Here is a 22,039-nt window from a genome sequence, read left to right as displayed (position 1 = left end):
TTTATTATATCAGTGGTGCTTTTTCCATAAATGTGCAGGGCAGTTTTAAATGAATTGATTCGCACTGATGCTGAAGGCCAGACTTGTTGGTGATTTCTCTCTCTGCTTCCTCAGCTGCTGCTCGTTCTTTGGCAAGAAACTTTGCTTTGGGCGCTATGAGCTTGAGATCCCCGCACCCATGCAACAAAAAAGTGCCCATTGCCATATAAACCCTGCCCCCGCCCCACAAAAAAGTTTTCACCTTGTTATTTTCTTGTTTCTTTGCAAGTTTTGTTTTATTTATTTATTATTCTTTTTAAATACATGGAAAATGTGTCTTATAGTCTTTGCTGAGTAGTTTGCTTAATGTCCTGTACCACATGTGTTTAATTAATATAGCACTGGGCTCTAAAATAAGTTGGCTAGTGTCACCCAAGCTGAATCAGGAAGCTTCATCTTACTTAACTAAAAAGACTATATAAAGTCTGTATAAAGGCAAGAGGCATTTTTAAAAACAGTTTTATAGAAATGAATCCAAGGGCGGGCCAGATAAAATTGTTTGAATGTATTTGCTTCCTTATTTCAACGTTTAAAAGCACAAAATCGTATTCAATACAACATATTGAAAAGAGAGAGGATGTGAATTTTTTTTTGGAGTGGAACAAACATATTGAAAGCTTCCCAGTTCATTAAGTCATGTATGAATGAATGAATTAATGATAAAGGTGAACTACTGGCTATTTTCTGAATGTACTGTGGCATGTGGGCAAGTTGCTGCAAAGTGACCTTTCATGTTTAGTGTACTAAAGTGTGCAACCTCAGTTTTAATCTGTGTTGGTAACTCGTCCAGTCTTGAAGCAAACAACTTTTCTATCTGTTTTGCATGTCTGAGAGTTGGAACGGGAATGGATGTCTTTTTACTGACTGATGTGAATTCAATGTTTATTTATTTTTATTTCTTTCATTTGTTTGTTGATTTTGTTTTTTATCTTTTATCTTTTTGTTTTTCCCTGCCCCCTCCCCTGTAGTACCTCCAGGCCGTGCATTGGCTGGTACACTTTGTTCTGAGATCTTTTGTTTGGTTCTATTTAAATGGATAGAAATCTTCTTTTTAAATAATTTAACATGAAATGAGTAAACATGCAATTTAATGCAAGGTATCTTGGGATTGTTACATGTGGTTTGGAGACATTGCATTGAAACATACACAGTTACACCTCCCCCCCTTCCCACCCCCTCATTTTTGTGTTGAATTAATATATTTTAAAACTTGTGGTAAGTACTTACTGCAAAGGAAATGTCCACATTTCTGTTGAAGTCTTTTTATAACAGGAAATAGTTTTTTAAAAGGCAGATTAAATTTTGTATCAGTCATTCTGAAAACCTGTTTTGTTGGTATATTAGTCAGTTTTAACCTGTTTGTACCACCTCACTATTTTTGATAATAGATTGCTTTTTGATTTTATAGATCGATAAAATCACAGCTCTTTAATTTGCAATTGTTTTCTTACTTGCTTTTGTTTATAGTAAAAGGGTATGTATACAGTATAGACTATTTACTTATCTCCATCTAAATGTGTACAGAAAAAGCATTGCACTTGCATTTGCATTATCTTGCAAATAATACCAAATAATACATTTTTTTGTATAATTTATTACGCATTTACTCACAGTCGAGATAAGTACACTATCTACATGATAAAAACAGTGTATCATAAATATTCTTGATAAATTATGTATTACTTGAGTGTATAAATGTAAGAAAACCTGATTGTTAGGAAGAATAGCTTTATTCTTGGTATTCAAAGGCTCTGTTGTCCGTAAGAGTTCGGCCCACCTGAAAGATTAGTAGACACTTTAGGCTGAAGCAGATAAAAAGCCCATCTCATATATAATGTCATAAGACTTCTTCCTTTAAGAAATGATAGATATTTGTCAGCTTTGTGAAAAAATTTAATTTGCTCAATATTTCTGTCCATTTCAGCTGTAAAATTTAAGGTGAAAATGTCAAGAAAAGTGCATCTTTAAGTCTCTGTCAAATTTAAACTTAATAAAAAAAGGCTTGATAGTGTTTAAAATTCGGTCATGCCTTCAGCTGTGTGGGCTTCGAGCCCCTGTTTAATGTTTGCATCCCGCTCTGATTGAATTTTAGGCCCTTTTGCAGGTACACCTGACACTTTCGCCCTCATCTCGTTTGTAAAGATTATTGGTTAGTATGTGGAGCACTTTGGTGCATTAGCAATTTCAGTCTTAAAAGAATCATTATAAAATAATAATAAAAAAAAATATTTTACTGCTATTTAACGGATGCAGCCGGAGCTGAAGCCGCCTTTTAATTTAAGGTAGTTATTTAGCCTGCCAAATCAAATGCACTCTGTAATGTAACATAAAAAATGAAACTAACCTCCTTTTAAAAGCGTAGCGTGTGTAGTCTCCTATACTACAACACTGATGATCTATAAGTCAATATCTAGACAAGACTAAAATCTGTGAAATTTGGTTATAATTGATTGAGATGTCTGGGTCGAACTTGCCTAAAAGAAGTACGTCATCTGCGAAGAAATCGCATTTTCAGAAGATTACACACCACTTTCCCGCAAGTGTACACCTTACATGTTGAAGCATGTCTTCAGTTTTGCTTTTCATATGCATAGGAAATGTTTAACACATTTTACTAATATGCACATTCAGGAGCTTAGCAGCAGAGTCATTTTTGTAGTACCTAAATTATGGACTCCTTTTGTGTGTTAATTTCTGAGAGTCTGTTTCCCGTAAAACAAATAAACAACAACAGTAAGTTGTGAAAGTCTGACAGTTTTCACAGATACCTTTTGGTCTAAAGGAAACAAATGTCCAGATATTTGTTCCCCAATGTTACCTTTGAGGAATTTAGCCTTTTTACTATAGTTGTTTTCTCAGGACAATATCACCTCAGGCTATGCATTTGCCACTTTTTTAAAAACTGAGTTTAGTTGAAACCGGAAAATAATCTGCAAATAAGGCGTTGCTGGGACAGAATTACTAAGCTTTTTCTCAAGAGTGAAGTTTTTCCTTTAGTTTTTGTAAAGCTCTGCCTTTTGTTCCATTACTGTTTCCAGCAATTAAAAAATAAACCAATGCATTGAAAAGTATGTACTTACTATAAAAAAAAAACATGTAGGATACTTGTTTCTGTCTGAAAAAATGTTTTGCCTGTTGTGATGTTTGCTTTCTTATTATTTTCTTTCATAAAACCTGTTATACTGCTCCCATTTCTAGATACACTGGACATGTTTCCCCTTTATGGGGAGTAGCCGCTCAAATAAAAAAGAGAAGATTCTTAAATTTTGTATTTTTTATTTATGTTTCATTGTCAAATAAAACAAGTAATTCTGCTAAAGAAAGGAAGTTAATAAACCCAATACTCAAATGCCCCCTAACAGAAGTATGTGCTGTATTTTTATGTTTGTATTATATATTAATAATGCAATTTCTTTAAACTAAAAATAAAAAGGATACATTATATTTTTGTGTATTATTGAATGACTGATTCAGAGTCTTTATTATTTGTGTAGTTTAGCTGCAAGGCTTGTAAGAAACTTTAAAAAGAAAAGCAAATCCTTAGGAATTAAATCATGGAATTCTGTAATATTGGGCAATCTAAATTCAACAGTTTTTGCCACAGCTGAGGTTGCAGTTAAGTTGTGTGGTTGCATTGTTCTACCATTAAGCAATGTGTTACCTCAAGACACTAGTACCAGATGGGAATTCCCAAGTTCTGTTATATGTATTTTTTTATATAAAGGTTATTTATTTCCAGGTATTTTTAAACCCTTAAAATACTGATGTGTACAAACTAGTTACATTTTCACTTAAATACCCACAGACAAAGCTGTTAAAACATTTCTTAAATCACCGTATTTAGGTATAATTATTATGTTACAAAATGACTATAATTACTGCCGATTGATATTAGTGCTGGATAAATATAATTATGAAATGTAGTGCATAAAATATTAAAAGTCATCAAAAACTTATAGTTAAAGAATTGTAGTTGCATTTGGAAAAGCCGCTACAATGCGAACTACTAATTTATTATGAATTAAATGATTTTTCTGTGCATATATTTTAATCTTAATAATAATAATATAATAATAATATTTGGTTTGTATTAATAATCTATGATAATTTTAGTTTTTTTTCATACAGTAAATCAGAATAATTGTATTATGAAACGGGAGTAACAAATATGTAGAAAGATGTATTACTCATTTTAAGCATAGGTAATGTTAAATATTAGCAGAACCAACATGTTTTTTTTTTATGAGTGTATCTATGTGGTTGCCTTAGGTGTATTACCAATAAAGATCACTTTCATTTCCTAGAATTGTATAAATGTCAAATAACCAAACAGAACTTTTTGTCCCTTTTTCTTACTGTTTCTATATTGTTCAAAGTTTATTTTGTCTAACAAAACACAAGCTTTATTTACTGTAATTTCTGTACATGTTCTATTCTCCATGCCAAATTCAGTGTTCTGTTATTGAATATAATAACTTTGTTAAAAAGTTGTTCTCTTGCTTAAAACCACATCATGGGTTCTGAAACGCAAACGGTTTAAACTGCTTGTCACAATGAAAGTTCCAGGTGAGTGATTTTAATAAGCCTTTAACATACATCCAGGAACTTCTCTCACTCCTTATACCCCCCCAGTGTGCTGGAAATGTGGTTATAATTTCAGACTATAATATTCTCTCATTAGAATTTGTTGTTGCTGTTTTTTGCAAAACAATGAATTCCTAGATTGTATTCCAAATGTTTTTAAAAGTAGTGAAATAACATAATACAAAAAATATATATATATCCTAATAGTCTGTGTTCTTCAAAAAACTGTCAGCAGACTTGTCAAGTAATTTAAATAAAGACTAATACATAATTTTTTAGTTGTAGTAGTTTGAGGAGGAGGAAGAGGGTTATGATTTGTTTTAGATTTTTAGAGTCTTAGCTAAAAGTATTTTTATCCTACCGTCCTAAAATATTCCTACAGGCTGTCCTGTACGCTGTGATCACAGCGAAGGAGATGCAGAATGAATTCTGCCATCCGTCTGCATTTCCCCCTTGTCTCTCAGTTTTAAATGAGAATTACTGGGGCCAAATTTCCTCTCTGGTATTTCTGCACTTCAGCTGATTTGGAAATTTAATTCTTGGGATTTAAACTGTTCTTTACTATATGCAATGCATTTCCTAAAACGAATTACCACCGACAGTGCGCTCAATCATTTTTGATCATAAGCTGCTTTAAGAAAAGAACAGTAATCAAAACCTTTTAACCTATTAGAGAGATGACTTTTACAATTGAATCAAAGGGACCACAGGTGTGATAACTAATCATTTCAGTACCACCTTTCACTGTGTTTTTCCTCTTTATTGATGTCAAATAGACATTATTTCATGTTCATTGCCCTTTTAAAAGCATTACTTCATGCTCCCCACTTAAAATTAATGTTTTCAATGACATTAAAGAAATGTATTTTTTAATTCTTTGAAAAGCCCATTAAAGGGGAAATTAAGGTTTATCTTGTAGGAAAACCAAAAAAAAAAAAAAATCAATGAGCTCACTGCACTTACAACTACAGGTATTCTGGTGCTATTTAATTTTCTAGTGCATTAACTTTTAAAGTCATTACAACATTCAGTTTTATGATTTGATCATAGCACATCTTTAACCTAAGGAATTACTGAAGTTTTAGCAAAGTATTCTTTAGATATTAGATACAGATGAGCACTTTGCCATTGAGTATAGATCTTCACTCTACTCACTTTGGCTTGAGAATTTATTTTAAGGAAGGCAATAGCGATGTAAACTCTAGACTCCTTTTCCTAAGTACAACCTGATGTGCTAATTCTATAACTGCTCATTTATACACTTGTCGGGTGTTTCGGGAAACGGAAAACGTGGGCCTACTTCTTCCTGACGAGAATTTGATAAAAGCGAGTTTCGTCAAATTTTTTTTTTTATTAAAAGGGCCTTATAAATAAGAGAAGTCTACAAAAACATTCTATTTTCCGGGTGTTTTTTCTAGTTTTGTTTTATGTTGGATTATTGTAAAGCAAAGTATTCATCAGATTATGAGTGTGATCTATTTCTTTAAGATTACATGATGTGTTTTCGCTTTTGATTTGTTCCTTGATTAAAAATCATGGAATTGAAAAATGTTAAACTTGTTTTAACCCAGGCCACAGGTCATTAAGAAAGTGCAGTTCAACTGAGGCCAAATCTGAAATTAATCACACTGAGATTTGAAAAGAGGAATAGTTAGCCTTTCACTCCCCGCAAACATTCTGTATGTTGTTTTTGGTCGGAAAGGTAGACTCTCACCTGATGTATATATTTTTTTATTAATTCCCTACATTTCCTCTCATGGCTTATCCTAAAATGACCTTGCTATTTCTCCAGTTAACATTATTCAGATTTGTTCAGTGCAGTTTTACATGCAGAGGAATAAACTATGAGCAAGATTACATTTTGAACTACTGTTTTTATACATAAAGTGCAAATATCATGACCAACTCTGAACTGTGGACTTTACAATCATCTGTGTTCTTCTTTTTCACTTTATAGATTGCCACAGCTGTTAAGTTTCTACAAAACCAGAAAGTACGTCAAAGTCCCCTGGCCACAAGAAAAGCCTTCCTGAAGAAGAAAGGTAGGATTGTCTCTGAATCTCCTGAAAAATGAAAAACTAAAGAGTTGTGCTAGGATTTCATCCCCCCCAAAAAACGTAATGTACTTCTAAGTTCCATGCTAATATGAGTTCCTGTTTTGAATTGGATATTAATTATTCAATACATAAGAAGAAAAATCAACAAACAAAATAAAAAACTAAAATAAAACCTCAAATGGTCTGCATAGTGTATTGTTGGACTAGTTTAGCTCTCATAGTGAATAACAGTATGATAACCTGCAAAGGCATCTGTGTGAGTGTGAAAAAGATATAACGGGCAAAATTACCAGGAGATACTCTTACATATAGAACCGGAAATTTAATCTGCATTCTCTACACTTTGGTTTTAACATAGCCTGTTTCTACAGGGAGCATGGTCTGTCAAGTCAAAAGCAGATCTTTCAAACTTGTGAGCGTCACCTTCTGTTTTGCTATCGAGTTATAAAGCCTCTTCCTCTTATTGTAGCTATTGGCTTCCATTTATATTTCCATAACAAAATCCATTTTGGATGGACAGGAGGGGTCTGATTGACTTTGGCGTTTGATGTCCATCTGAATGCCTGCGGTCATCTCCTGCTGAGGTCAAAGGTCAAGGAAAAGCTTCTGAGGGTTGCAGGTTCAGCTGAGGGTCAAGCTCAGTGACAACCTTGTGATCTGAGCTCGGCATATAAATGACCAAATGGCACATTCACCTCTTTGGGCTTGCTGAAAATTAATATTGACAAACCCTCCTGCACTTTCAATGGAATTGTCAATTATGTTTGCTCCCAGCATTTAAACACTTCTGTGTATTTAATTTATTTACTATCATCACCATAAGGCATCACAACAGCAGGTTACAGAGAACTATTAAGAATAAATAAATAAAGTAAGTAAATACGTAAATGTAAAGTTCCTTTCTGCTCAATTTAAATGGCTAAATAATGCTGAAAAAACTTCTGTTCTTACTGTATACTCACAAAGAACAATTGAGTTAGATCTGTGTTTGCTGTCTGTTCTGGGTTTGTTTGAAAATGTAATGTAAAATATTAACATAGGTTCACACTTTTCTTAAACTGCTTCCACCTCCACATAAGTTCAATCTTTTTTCCTCTCTCTATTTCTCACTGCTTTTCATCACAACTTAGTTTAGCCTAGTTGTTGCCACTGGGAACAAAATAAACACCTCAAAACCTGGCAGCACCACCAGATTTTTTTTTTGTCTCCCAAGCTACTTACATTTTTAATTTGTAACCTCTTTAAAGCTGTGTTTTACACTATGTGCACTCCGGGGGGTTTGAGGTTTCATATGGCAAAAGAGTATTTTATCGTGACATTTAAAACCGTATATACTAATTTAAAAGACTGTCTTGATGCGGCGCACTTCCTTATTTGACTCCATGGCATTTCTCTTAATGGTTATGAAACGGGGCAAAAAAGAAGAGCAACTTAAATGTTAGGGATAAACTATAGCTGGTACTGTAACTGTTTCATCTAGTCATGTGTATTAAGGCCCATGTAAGTATGAGTGGGGAATATTGCTTTGTTTCATACTTTGCCTGTTTCGCCACAGAAAAGACGTTATATGAAATATTTTTTCTTTCAATTCTTTACTGAAAGAGTTGTGGACTATAGGGACTAATTAATCATAAAAGCTTTGGGATTTCAGCTCTATCATTGAAGCAATGAGGCAGTGAAAAGTGAGCTTAAAAGCACCATGATTACCAGTGGTAACCTGAGACAAAATCTATTGTTGCCGGCTGCTATTCTTTGCATCACTGGGCTATTATAACTCTGATGTCTTTAGAATTTTCCAAGATTGGTGCTTCTCATTATTCACAATTTGGGTTTATTCATAATTTAAGACCCCATTCTACATGAGTCAAGTAAACAAAATACAAACACACACACACTCACACTCGCAAAAGTGGTTTAAACAAATATATTCATTTTCCGTGCCTCTTCCAAGCAAACAAAAACCTGTTACTCACAGAAGCAAACTTGAAGGTTACATTTTTTTTTTCAAATAAAGATAAAAGGAAAGAAATGGGAAAGAGATCTATTTTTAATTTGTCAATTGCAAGCCCTGTACAAACACACAAAATATTTATTGGCCATCATATTGTGGTCTTCTAGTCATTTCAGTTTGCCAGTCAAGTGGGTTCAAGAAAAGCAGATAACTCCACTTTCACAAAATTACATGTTTTGCAGTGAAGTGCGACTTAGCTGGAATTGTCAAGTTTTTTTAATTTGTTTTATTTCCTTTCTGGTAGAGGGATATAAATGTAGTAAACTTAACTCCAGATAGTATTTGCATAGAACAAGTGTCGGCTTCAAATTAATTGTCATTTTTTTTGTACCCAAGACAAACAGGGAGACCAGTTTTAATAGAAGTTTCTATGATGCTTGGAGAATGGCAGGATAGTCAAATGTCCACATTTGCATGTGTCAGTGCCTGGTTCGATATATATGACTTATTATACTTACTTACACAGCATGCTGACAGTTTACCACAATTGTTTTCTGCTGTGATGTGTGTGAACTTTGAATTTCATTGTTGTCCAGTCCCCACCACTGGGGTGACTTCCCAACAGTTTGTTGTGTATCAAGAAAGCAACTCCTTTTAAATGTGCTGTACTGCATTCCTACATTGGTTTTAAAGTTGAACAAAATATTGTCAAACCAACTGTGACACATCGTGGGGCGTGGTACATAACGGGAGATATGAGAAAGGAAACGGCTCCTCATCTCACGCACCGCTAATTACCCGCTGTCATTAAAGTCACCTTTGTGGGAAGCACACACCTGCCAGCAATACGGCTGACTATAAAATGGCAGCTCTTCTATTGTCTCATTCCATTGTCCCAAAAGGGAAGTGTGGCAATTGAAAGTAGTGTAAACTAACAGTGTATTTGATTGATTTCTAGTATATAATGCTGTTTCGTCTGACATCCCGCTTTGTGTATATGCTGACTTTGTACCGGCTACTGAACCTGATTATGGCTTATGACCCCGGCTTTTAACCTGCATCCAGGGACACACTTGTCTTTCGAGGTGTCACACAACAGAAAACCACTATGTGTATTTATTTTCTTAATCATCGAAGTCACTTGGCATGTGGATGCATAAAGAGTGCAGCAGTGGCTGGGACATAATCCGTGATGGTACAAATGTAAGGTGTTTAGAAAGTGTATTTCAGCATTCCATCTTTGGTATTTTTGAATTCAATGTCTTTGATTGGAGCAAAGTCTAATTAGAGACCTACTTGTGTATTGCAGTATGTAGACTGCTGTCCAAGGTTTCTACTTGATGTCCATCTGTTTGTTGGCATGAATCTGATGGATCCAATGTCAGATCTGCCTGTGGCAAACTTAATACCATCCCTTTTTATGTCTGTAAGCAGTAAGGGTATGTAATTGTGGGTGTTGGTAACGCTCTGTATCCAGAGTTTGTTTGTCCACAGGGAAATTGCCCTAATACAGCTTCTTTACATCGTTTACTTATCACACACAGAAAAATATAAACCTAGAAATATACTCCCTGCATCACGGAAGGATTGAGGGGAGGGATACCTCTAATTGTTGACTCTGCTGGACACCACCAAAAACCTCTTCCACGACTGGACCCAGTTCTCCAGACATGCAATACCTTTCAAACAAGTAGTGCATCATATCGCCTTCCCTAAGGCCTCAAGAAATACTTGTCACCTGGATATCACGCTCTCAAGTGATTTCATGCATACTGTCTGCTACCCTAATAAAAATAAATAATAATAAATCATCCTTTTGAAACCCAGAGACTAATCAATGATTTATTTTGAGCTTTGTTCTCAATATGTGTGTTATATATATCATATATATATATATATGCATTTAAGTCATTTTTAGTGGATTACTGGTATCAACTTAAAACCAGGTTACTAAACTGTCGCAGTGATCATATTCAGATGTTTCACTTCATTATTTCACATGAGAAATCTGGCTTCATTCCAAGGCAGCATCATCACTTCTGCTTTTTTTGGTTTGCTTTTTCTGGAGGGGGGGTGTATTAAATGTTTTCTGTTCAGCTGTTAGTTGCTATTTTTGGACATTACAGTACTGAAATAAGCTGTTGCTTTTTTTTTGGTATTTAATTAATATACAAACTCCCCTGTTGGCACTATCAGGTGATGTCTAGGGAGGGATGGGGATGTAGCTTCTGTTGCTCATTTCTTCCTGACACAGACCCCTGATCTGTGAAATACCGAGAGATAGCTACCTCCTGTTTCATGGTAAATCAGAGTAGATCAAAACGAGACTTCTTTCAAGTTGATAAAAAGAATTAAAAAAAAAAAAAAAAAAGTCCTCAGAAACACGTATGTTCTTGAAGTTTTTCATAGTTAAGACTTAATTCTTGCTTTGCTGTACTAGCCCACATATCAACATGTCACCTCAGTGCAAAGTTATTTTTACTAAACTGGTTCTCCGGTGTACCAAAATAAAAATAAATAAATAAATAAAATCCATCCCACAACTACTCGGACAGGTTGGGCTTTCAGCATAGTGTTAGATCCTGTGATTACTTACACGCAGCCGTTTGCCATTACGTTGAATTTCACACACAAAATGTCGGTTCAATTCTATGGGGCCAGTTGCATACAATTACATTATACATTTTTGCATATAAAGGCTAACTTAGGATTGAAGTCTATCTTGCCTGAGACTACAGCGACACTGTCACTGATGCTTACTCCTTACTTTTCTTCAAGTGTCTTAAAATTCCCAGAATGCATTGTGTGATTGACTAAGTAAGACCAGTCTATGGAAAGATCGTTTTATGCAACCATTTTAACTGAGTGTCTATCGTTAGTTTGACTAATAATTATACTAAGACAAAGACTTAGTCTATGTTTATGCAACCGGCCCATGGTGTATTTATCTTAATGTATAGGAACTGCAGCGTGCAGAGGAATCGGGGGTTCACTACTGAGCAGTACACTGGTGCAGATAAGAAAGTCACGAGGCCTTTGTAATAGGCCTAGAATCAGTAACATAAAGCATCCCCACTGGGTAACTTTATCATCAATAAGTCTATATGTTTAAAGATTTGAAAGAGTAATATTTCCACTGTGATTTAATGGGATTTTTTCATGTGGACAGAGTTCTTCAAATGAGGGCATGCTTTCCAGGTCACTAACCTTTTAATTACAAACTCTTGTTGTAAGCATGAGGTTATTGATACATTTGGCTGCTAAAAGAAGCCTACAGCTGTAACAAGGGAATGAACATCAAAGCTTATTTATTTGTCTTTAAAAATGTATATATATTTTTTATTTTCCCAGAATTTTCCATACTTCAGAATTAGTTCAGAAGTAGAGGTCAGCTTATAACACAAAATAGGAATCCTTCATTCATCCGTGTTCCCATGTAACATGGCTGAGTGTTTCTCATCAAGAGTTGAAGAACCTATTCCAGTATGAATCTGCAGAAGGCCTGTTGTGACATTTGACTGAACATAAAAGCTGTTCTTGATGTCATAGTTAACATCTGATAGTGTGGAGTGTGAAGTAAAATAATAAAAAAAACACCTCCTTTTAAGAAATTATTACTTCATGCCATGGGTGAAAAAATAGTGTCTGTTTGACACTAATCTGATGCCATGCATGTGTGTTACAAAATATAGAGGTGTCTTGTATTCTTATTCTTTACTTCCTACTCTGGGTTTGAGAGTGACCCCTGACCACTGACTGTATAGCTAAAGATGCCTTGGCTGAAGGAACTCTCAAGATGTTCCCTCGGGTCAAAATAAACCATTCCACTACTACATCATACATTGCATTGTGTGATTGGCATCTTTGGATGTCGGGTATTATTATTGTTATTATTATTAATATTATTATGAATAATAATACAAATAATAATCATAATGTAATTTAGTGTACATAAGCTTCCATACAATACAATGTACTGCATATACATTACATTAAAAGGGGTCACAACATCACAGAGAGGAATAAATTTAGCCACACATTACAGTGAACAACATTAAGTCATACATAGAGCTTTCTATGACAGAAACTCAGTGGGTGCACAGATATGAATGTGATATCCTAAAAACCCACGCTATTGTAGTGGTACTCTTCCACAAAGAATATTTCTCAGCATATTTTCAGCTTTAGTTGCAGTCTAACATTAACATCATCTATGCAATGATCTTGTGTTCGGCGTCCTCTTTTGGGAATTAAGGGTTAGGGTTCTCAGTGCCATAGTCTTCCTTTTTTGGAATTACAGGCATTATGGGTAATGTTTTGGGGTTGCAGTGAATGCTGTCAATGAGGCCACTGCCCCATGTCCAAGTAGAGGTTATATATCATGCACAGTATGTGCCAGACAGGTTGTTTTTTTATTGAAAAAATTTGCGAAGGTTCCTTTGAAGAATCAGAGGCCATTTCACTGACAGACTTAAGTAGCATTTTGGTTAAAATGATCAGTCTATACAGTTGCATGTTTAAGAAAATAGCCTTATGTCAGCAAAGGGCATTCCAATAAAATTTCACCTTGAACAATGCAATTATGTCACAGTGCTGGATCACTTTGTCAGTGACTCTTGCATTAAAAAAAATAATTAGAGGCAGACTGCTGACTAATCTCAATTTTGGTTTATTAAATTTCATATAAAATGTCCCTTTTTCGGTATCTTGCTGACTTAACAAAAACATGCCCCCTCCCCCTCCTCTTAAAGCTATGTAGTGAGTTGCAGCATACTCCTGGATAAGTAGTTCACATCATTGCTACTTTTTATTAATCCATTACGAGTTATTAATTTCAAAACTCTATTTGATTGGCATACTTCATATTAAAGTGTTCAGTAAATACTGTACTAGGATTTATAGTTTAATAATTATGTTGATGACCTTTAATTTTCTCTGTTTACTGCTAATACTCTTTAATTAGGGTTAGGGGTAGGCCTAGGTTAGGGTAATGAAATTAAATACAGCAACAATTCTTGGTATGATGGTAATGATTTATATTGCTCACAGATTAATTTAATTAAAATGTGTGGCATAAAGTGACAGTAGTTTTTCACATTTTGTTTTAATATTATTTATTTTTTCCAATAATTTTTACATTGTAAATTTATTATATAGACTTATTTTTCTCTATTACTCTCTATTAATGTATGTAAGCATTGCATATTTATTGATGTAACTGTCTTAAACCAATCTTGATAGGGAGACACACCCCCAAAAAATGCATTAAACTTTTGTTGTATTGAGTGTAAAACTCATACAGTATTTTGTTTACAGGAAGTCAGAAGGGTAAACATTCTTATTTACTGTTATGATAATTCTACAGGCAGGTTTTCATTTTAGTCAGAGAGTGGCGAGGCCTTCTCGGAACAACGCGTATAGTTCTGCCAAAGTGTCGCTCTCCATTTCCCAGTGACGTCCAGACGGTACTTGCCCACCTAGTGATTCTGTACCTTTCTGTGTGTCTTGTGTAGGAGTTAAAAAGGAGCTACAATAGGGACTTTTTATTGTGTATCTGTGTGTATATATATATGTGTATATATATGTGTATATATCTCATCACCATCACCATCAGCCTATATCGACCCACTGCTTGATGAAAGCCTCCCCAAGATTTTCCTCTTGCTTCGATATACAGCTTCACTTTTCCATGTCATACCTGCAAAGTTTATGATTTCATCTTTCCATCTCTGTCTTCTAGTTTTTTTTTTCATCTCTTGGGATCCATTCTTTAGCTTCCATTCTTCATCTTTGATCTGTTATGTTTGTAATGTGTTCGGCCCATTGCCATTTTAACATTTTCTCTCTTTCAATGATGTCACACCTTTGCGTTTGTTCTTGGATCCCTTCAATTATTTTGAAAAATCTGTTCTTGTTATTCGGATATAGCTATAAATCAATATATAGATAGAGATATAGATATATAGATAAATAGATATTTGTTTTTCTTTAGACTTGCCTGTCACACTGGTTATCCGAGGGACTGGATTAGTTTATCGTGTATTTAAAGAGCCCAGAATCAGCCCGGGTTTCCAGAACACAAAGGATGAGGGAATGTACCCACTATACAACATAGTTCACCGTGACCCTGTGTATTTTTAAGTAAATGAAAAAAAAGAAAACACCCGGCCATCCCACCCCCCCTACGCCACCAGTGGCGCTCAATCATCCCATTCCGGCAGCTGTGAATCCTCAGAGTGTCACCCTTGTTCCATCAGCAGCCCCCAGACACAAGCGTAAATATATGTCTGTCTTAATTCTTAATACAGTTTAATGTAATATTTATGTAAATATTTCATGATTTCACTCTATATTAACAGCCAGAAATGTCAAAGCTCACATAAAATGAAACAATACCATCTCCGTGCAGAACGGAATTTAAATTGGATTCTTCAAGCAACGGCACATTTGTACTAGATTGCAGATGAAGGGGAAAATTGGGAGTACTTTGATTGCATGTTGCAAATTCTTTACAAAATAATCCCTCCTCTTGATATTATTTACTTGCAGGTTTGATATTTAATCTGTGCCAAGGGAGGATTTTTTTTTCTCTCTAAAGGCATTTCATGCAATTAAATTAATTTAAATGGTAAAATCACAATAGAAATATAAAACATATAACATTTTCCATGTGCACGTTTCTTTAATGTAAATTGCCAACCGTTCAGTTGAATGTATTTAAAGTTAATACTGCCAGCAGCTTAAGTTTAATGCTGTTTTGTTTTATAGGGTTGCATTAAAAAAGATCAGCAAAATGAAGAGTTTCCAAATGATTTAATCTGCTGTCAGCTATTAGTTTTACTGACAAAGGATGTTTTTTTTTTATAACCATGATTAAACTTGAAGACCATCTTATAAGGACCTCTTAATTATACATTTTTACTGTTCTATATTTACTCACTTTCTTCAATTTTTCAATGTGTCTTTTCCCATGATTTCCCTTAACATAGTTTGTATTTCTAAATAATGTTCCCGTTAGAAATGAAACGCATACAAGTCAAGATTTGTGGATACTTTGCTTTAATGTTTTACAAATTAATTTTGAGCACTAATTGCCATTGCTTTGTTTGATCTATGCCAATGTGTGGTTAATCTGGCAGATTATAATCTAGGCAGTAGACAGTGTGAAGAGATTGATACCGAAGGAACTTGGCAAAGTGCTTATTTCTATAAATCTTAACCGTTTTTTTGGGTTGTGCAAACTGATACCCTTCCTGGCGCAGAAAATGCAGTGAGATTGGCAGCTGGCATTGGCAATGGGAGGTGAGATTTCATATGAGTTTGCCGTTTGGATGCAATGGATTTGAAACCCAGGCCGCAGGAGGGGAGAGGTAGATGTGGTTATAAATAACCCTACTGAGCCACCTAGACCCTACCCAAGTCCCACACTTTGTCATCATAGCAAAGCGATAATACTGGGGAATGAACATGGATTCTCCAAGTACTCTCTTTTAATACATAAATGAATAAGCTATGAGAGCACCAATTATTTAGAGAAGGCAGGTGTCAAGCAAAATTGTAATCCCACAAGACACAACTGCCTGCCGAGCCATATAAACCGCATAAGAGATGGCTTAAAGTTACCAATCGAGCCACCCAGCTCTCCCCGCTCATCCCAGTGACCTCCATCTATTTACAACCCGTGACATTTTATTTATTTATTTGTTTATTTTTATTTCAAATTCAAAATGTAAGTAATCTTAAGTCAAGGACAACTTAATATTTCAGGCTGTACGGAACAATAAAACAACATTCACCTTTTAGCACCAAAATATTTTAGTAAGCAATTTTATAATTGGCTGTCCGATGTGACCTTTTTTCTTTTGCCTCCTTCCTTTGCTTTTCTTAACCCATAAAACTCAGACCTGACAAAATTAGAGAAATGGCATTTTATGGACAACCAGTATGCCTTTAAAGGAGGGGGAGGGGGGGACCCAGCTTGTGAATAAAAAGCCTAGAAAATAGAGCCGTAAATTATTTGACCTGCAATGGGTTTTCCTTTAAATAAATACCGATCAGGTTTATGTTGAAAGACAATAGAAAACGTAGCCCAGATATGCAGTTTACAGTATTTATAGCTGTAATATCGAGGTGCCACCACCGTAATTTCATGCCCCAATGAGAAGAGCAAGGTCAAAGTGAATGCCTCCTTTCAGCATCTGCTAATACACTAACTCATAAACAGGCCTGTGTGTATCAGGTGCACGAAATAATACAGTATAATGAAATACAGAATAGCTTTCCATTATTGTTCTTTTTTACGGTGTCGTCATTAGATGTAATTTATGTTTAAAAAAAAATCATCTTGGAGTAGGTCGATCTGAAATAGGGGTCTTACGGGTCATTCTACAGGTTTTGGAAATGGTAATAAATTTCACATTTTCTTTTTTTTCTTTGCCTTTTATATTTAAAATCGACTCACTGGCAGGTTGTTGTTGTTGTCGCCTTGCGGACTTTGCTCTTTCTTAAAATGACAGGCCAGTTTGCTGCTGCCACTGCAGAAGGTTGTGACAATCCAGCTATTTTCTGAGAAAAGTAAATATAGAGATACTGATATAAAAGGCCAGTTTCACAAGTAAGTGATAGTGTCTCAGTCTTGTATCATTTAATCACTTCAAAGAAACTTTCTTTTTGGGTTCTTACCGTAAATATACCCGAACCCTTTCCCTTAAAGGAAAAAAAAAAAAAAAAAGAGCATCTCTTCATTCAATAGTCTGTCACCGTTGTGTCTAGTGTGGTTAGATAAATCTACAGATCAGAATCCTAGTATAAATTATTGCTTACTGGACACCGGCTGCTGACTTGTATATAACATCAGCTGGCTGTGCGAGATGCTTCCTGGCATCTGTATTGGCCACGGCTGACTGCTGCAAAGGCCACACGGCCAATTGTGACTTAAATTATTAAACAATTTTCGTTTCTGCTTAATATAGGAAAGCATCCAGCTTGTGTCGTCTTCGCATTGGCAAATCCGTGTTACATTAAATATTTTTCACAAGCTTTTGACCTCTGCCAAGGGATCGTAAAAGTGATAGAACTGGATAAATTAAATCGGTAGACTTCAAAGTTCCATTAACACCATAATTACACTGGAGAGCAACTGTGAGCTATTCACTGTCATACAGTTAAATCCCTCAATTTTTAACCCCCTTCCCCTTGTGTACACACTTATGGAGACAAACACCTGTCTCTAATTTGAAAACGGTGGTTTGACCCTTAGCATTTACTGTAGAATAGCCAGAACTCGTTTTGATTACAGGTATTTTTTCAAAATTAAATGTGGGCAGTAAAATAGCTTGTTAGCAGAAAAAAAATGTTTGGAAATGTTTCTGCTTTCAAAGAATCAAATGCATGAAACCAATACAAAAGTGTTAACATATTCAGTCTACACATCCACCAAAGGATGATATAGGTTTCTAATTAAATCTATAAATAGCTGAGAAGTCAGGGATTTTGAAGAGGAACAACTGCTGTTTCTTGTCAGTCACCTAGCTTTTACAGTGCAGTAAAGGAAGTACTCTTTGATAAGTATTATACAAGGTCTGTCACGTTTGCAAGACGCGTGGTGTGTTGCTGGTGTCTTCTGTTCCTTTCTGGGAAATGTTGCAGTGTCTGATAATTAGGGTGTATAAAACGTTCCAACATTCAGGTATGCATTAGGTACTCTTGGCTCTTCTCCCTTTAGAGTTGAAGTCGTCTGAAACCAGTGACTGAAAGTCACAAGAGTGCATGACTGCATATCCTTTATCCAATAGACCAGTAATGATTTCGAACTTACTTTACTGCTACCGTCGCATTCATATTTGGCAGCAAATAATTTGTTTTTCCGGTTTCTCTGCATTGGATTGTAGATTTTGAACATCCTGCAGTTCAAGACAAGAATAATGTGACAAGCCCCTATTCTTCAAACATACTTAAAGTTTATTCAATTGGACACACCTATGGCCTTAGCAGAATGTAGTTTTTGAGATTTGATCTATAAACTTTGTCTTTTTCCTTTAAACAATGGCATATGATCCTTTAGAAAATATTCATATTATCTGGAATTTCTTTTTTTAGTAATAGAGGACTGTGCAAATTAATCATCACAAAAATCATTAAAATGCTCTTAAGACTGAATTATATTGGGATTGGCAAAATTATCTAATACATTACAATAACGAAATGGAAAAAGGGTGTTGTGTTGTGGATGTCTTGTGCTGTGCATCCCTCTACCTGGGAAACATATTTCTTAAACCGGAAACATACATTTCTCTTCAAGTTCCATGTGGTGCATTATCATCTAGCATCGGGGGGGAATCTTGTCTTCAGAGGCCCTGTGTACAATTCTGTGTAGCCTCATAACATAATACTGTGGCAGTGACAGAAAACAAGTGTGGCAATTTTTTTTTTCAGAATTAAAAATGGGATGGGACAGGCTGCCGAGTGTCTCATTCAGTAAAAGTCTTCCAGTGCTAGTATGGTGTGTGTAGGGGGGGTTATAGTGTAAAGCTTAGTTGACAATCAATGCCCAGTACAAACTTTGGAAGAGCATTAAACAAATCTTAACTGCCAGTGTCTAAAAATCCCTGTGTTTGATCTGTGACTAGGCCATCGCTCTCAGACAATCAGCTTGTTGCTTTTTTGTTTCCTACTTTGGCCTTATTGTGTTTCTCTGGTACCCACAGGTCTGACAGATGATGAAGTGGAGCTGGCCATACAGCGCTCGGGCAGCACGGAGGAGCCCCTCGCTCTGGCCCCAGCTGGCCCCCAGCACATGCTGCACCCCCCTCACCTGGCCCCGGTGCAATACAGTGAGTTCCCCAGCTTGGCTCTCCAGGCCTCTAGCGTAGTCAGCAGCTCAGTCCTTTGTTCCAGCACCTGAGTGTTCACCGCTCAAATTGCATTGAGCCTGCTAACTCTTTGATATTAGTTAGATTAGATCACTGTGATACCTTCATATTGATTAGCAGACAGAATCACAGCCCTGTTATCAAAGATTGTACACCTACACTACACATTAAACCCTGACGCATTTGAAAGTTGAACCTAGAGCTGGAACCTACCTTGATGCAAGTGGAGATCTTCACATCCATCTGTGGGAGGTGTTGCAATTGTTAATTATTAGCTTTTTTTGGGGGGGTAGCATAATTGATGCTGTTTTGGTACTGATTGCGACTCACGTTAATTAATCACTTTTTTTCCCCAGTCAAATGCAACTTCCTGGCCCTTGCCTTAAACTGTGAAACATTGGTACACAGGCATCATGGTTTCATAACACATTGATGAAATATATATATATAGCCACACTCTTGCTTTGGTTCAAAATCTTTGATCTGTTGCTCTGTTTGTGCAATAAATTATAAAAAAAAACATTGTGCAGGCGCCAGTTGTGCTACATCACCAATTAGTGAAAGAATGTTGTGGGAGTTCTGTGCAAAACACTCCTTTCCAGCTCTGTTCCGCATCTCCGTCGGCCACAGCCGAATTCTGATCCCTCTCAAATGGGACCCCACTAGGTTTTCATCCTATATCTTTATTACCCAGAGGTTATGAGCGCTATCTGCTGATTTACCAATGCAGAATGAAGTCCGTATAATGCTTAACCCGTATGACAATGATTTTCAGATGTATTCCACTCTCATTTATTACTACGCTGTCCTTGACTCTGAAGCATTTCATGTTTTGTAATGAAACTGATGTTGATGGGATGCAATGTAGTTAGGTTCCATCCTGACTGTAGTAGGTTTTATATCAAACGGCTGAAAGAGAGCTGCATAATGAGGTTAGCGTGTTGTGTCTCGTACAACAGGTCATTCAGAAAGAGGGGGCCACCTATTTTGATGTCCTTGTTACAAGAATATCACGCAGGGACCCACATTCATCTCTGTCGGAGTAATGGATACTTTGATCTCTATTTTCAACTTGTGGAAGGACAGCTAGGCCTCTTTTGAACCCAATAAATTTGAGAGAAGATTGGAAAATGTGAACAAAGACCGGCTCTGGGGCTTAAGTGACCAAATAAAAGTAATGCAGGTGGGGAGGGGCGAATAATCAGTGAAGAGTAAGCTGTTAGGCCAGCATCAGGGAGGAGGCTGCAGTGACCAAGGTGTGAACAGCCATCGTGCTGGGCAGAAGCTCCCACTTGACTATCTAATCGCTAGAGTTTAATTATAATCAATTACACAATTACAATCATAAGCACAAATAAAACATGTAATGTCCACAACGAAAATCTGTTCCATTGTGGGAATCCTCATCCTCAGACTGGGAAAGGGATCCTGTCATATTCATAAACAATATGCTGTTGTTGATTTTTTTTGTAGAACATGGCATAGATATTGTATTCTGTTCAGCGCAATTGGGAACACATTCATATCAGTACATTTCAAATCAATATCTATTAGCGCACAAAGACCTCAAATCGTTGAATTGTGTTTATCTGATATTTGTCACAAAATGATTTACTTTTTCTTAAAATGCACATATTAGTTATTACTGTTGAACACCTTGTGTAAGTTATTTAAGAACATATTTAATATCAGTTAAGAACTTCTAATTGGCACAATGATTTCCTGTTGATCTCAAAATCTGGAAGCTACAACAATGGATCAAAAATGTATTTACCTACCATGTGCCGAGATCAGATTTAAATTCTGATCATGTCTTAAGGGATACTCACTTCTGCTGCTGCACAACAGCCAGCAGGGTCTTTTCCTTTATATGTTGCAAAAAAATAAAAACAATTTCTGCCTTTTAAAAGTGCATGTTCCGTCCCCGTGAGGCTATAGAGCTGTTTAATGTGTGGTCTCTGTTTTTCCCCTTTGTTTCTTTGCCAAGCACTGCCAGTGAACCTTCACTGAAGGAAAAAAAAAAATTAAAGAATGTTTGGTTTTGATTAATCTGAAGAAACAAGACTTTGCATGAATGACAATAAATCTGATAAATGATATTTGAATTAGTTGTAGCTGTAATTTATTACATAAAATATCATTTATTTGACATGAGATTATTTGCTGGAAGCATCAGTCAACCTGACTAGTTCAAACAAGCTATTAGCCAAATCCTTGGAAACCAGACTGTTGGATTACAAGGGATACAAATCTTAATTAGGAAAAAAAAAAAAAAAAACAGAAGAAGAATTTTAGAAAGTGCCGTCATCACGTGGGCCTGTAGCAAGGCACCAGAAAATGTCTGCTGATGTTTCTCTGGCCTGGCCCTCGCAAGTTGAACTCTCTTCACTCTCTAGGCAGGAAACGAATGTACCTCCTGATGGGAATGGACAGCACCAACTGACAATGGCTGTTTCTGGTACTTGCTCCGAAATAAATAAGGCTTGCAAAGCAGACCATTTGCTTAGACTCAATGGGCAGTCCGTTAATGCCTGACC

The 22,039-nt window shown here is 35.9% G+C and overlaps 1 protein-coding gene across 2 annotated transcripts in view; it reads left to right on the top strand.

The window, feature by feature from the left end:
- pex14 (peroxisomal biogenesis factor 14) overlaps window positions 1–22,039 on the top strand; it is a 77,602-nt gene that overhangs the window by 27,845 nt on the left and 27,718 nt on the right. For both annotated transcript variants that reach the window (XM_066690650.1, XM_066690649.1), the window contains exons 3-4: window positions 6,581–6,665; window positions 19,338–19,463. In XM_066690650.1, coding sequence (XP_066546747.1) covers window positions 6,581–6,665; window positions 19,338–19,463 — 211 coding nt within the window. The remainder of the gene's footprint in view (window positions 1–6,580; window positions 6,666–19,337; window positions 19,464–22,039) is intronic.

This window comes from Amia ocellicauda, chromosome 18, assembly GCF_036373705.1.
Source record: "Amia ocellicauda isolate fAmiCal2 chromosome 18, fAmiCal2.hap1, whole genome shotgun sequence".
Lineage (NCBI taxonomy): Eukaryota > Metazoa > Chordata > Actinopteri > Amiiformes > Amiidae > Amia > Amia ocellicauda.
This window is presented reverse-complemented; position numbering and strand designations above follow the sequence as displayed.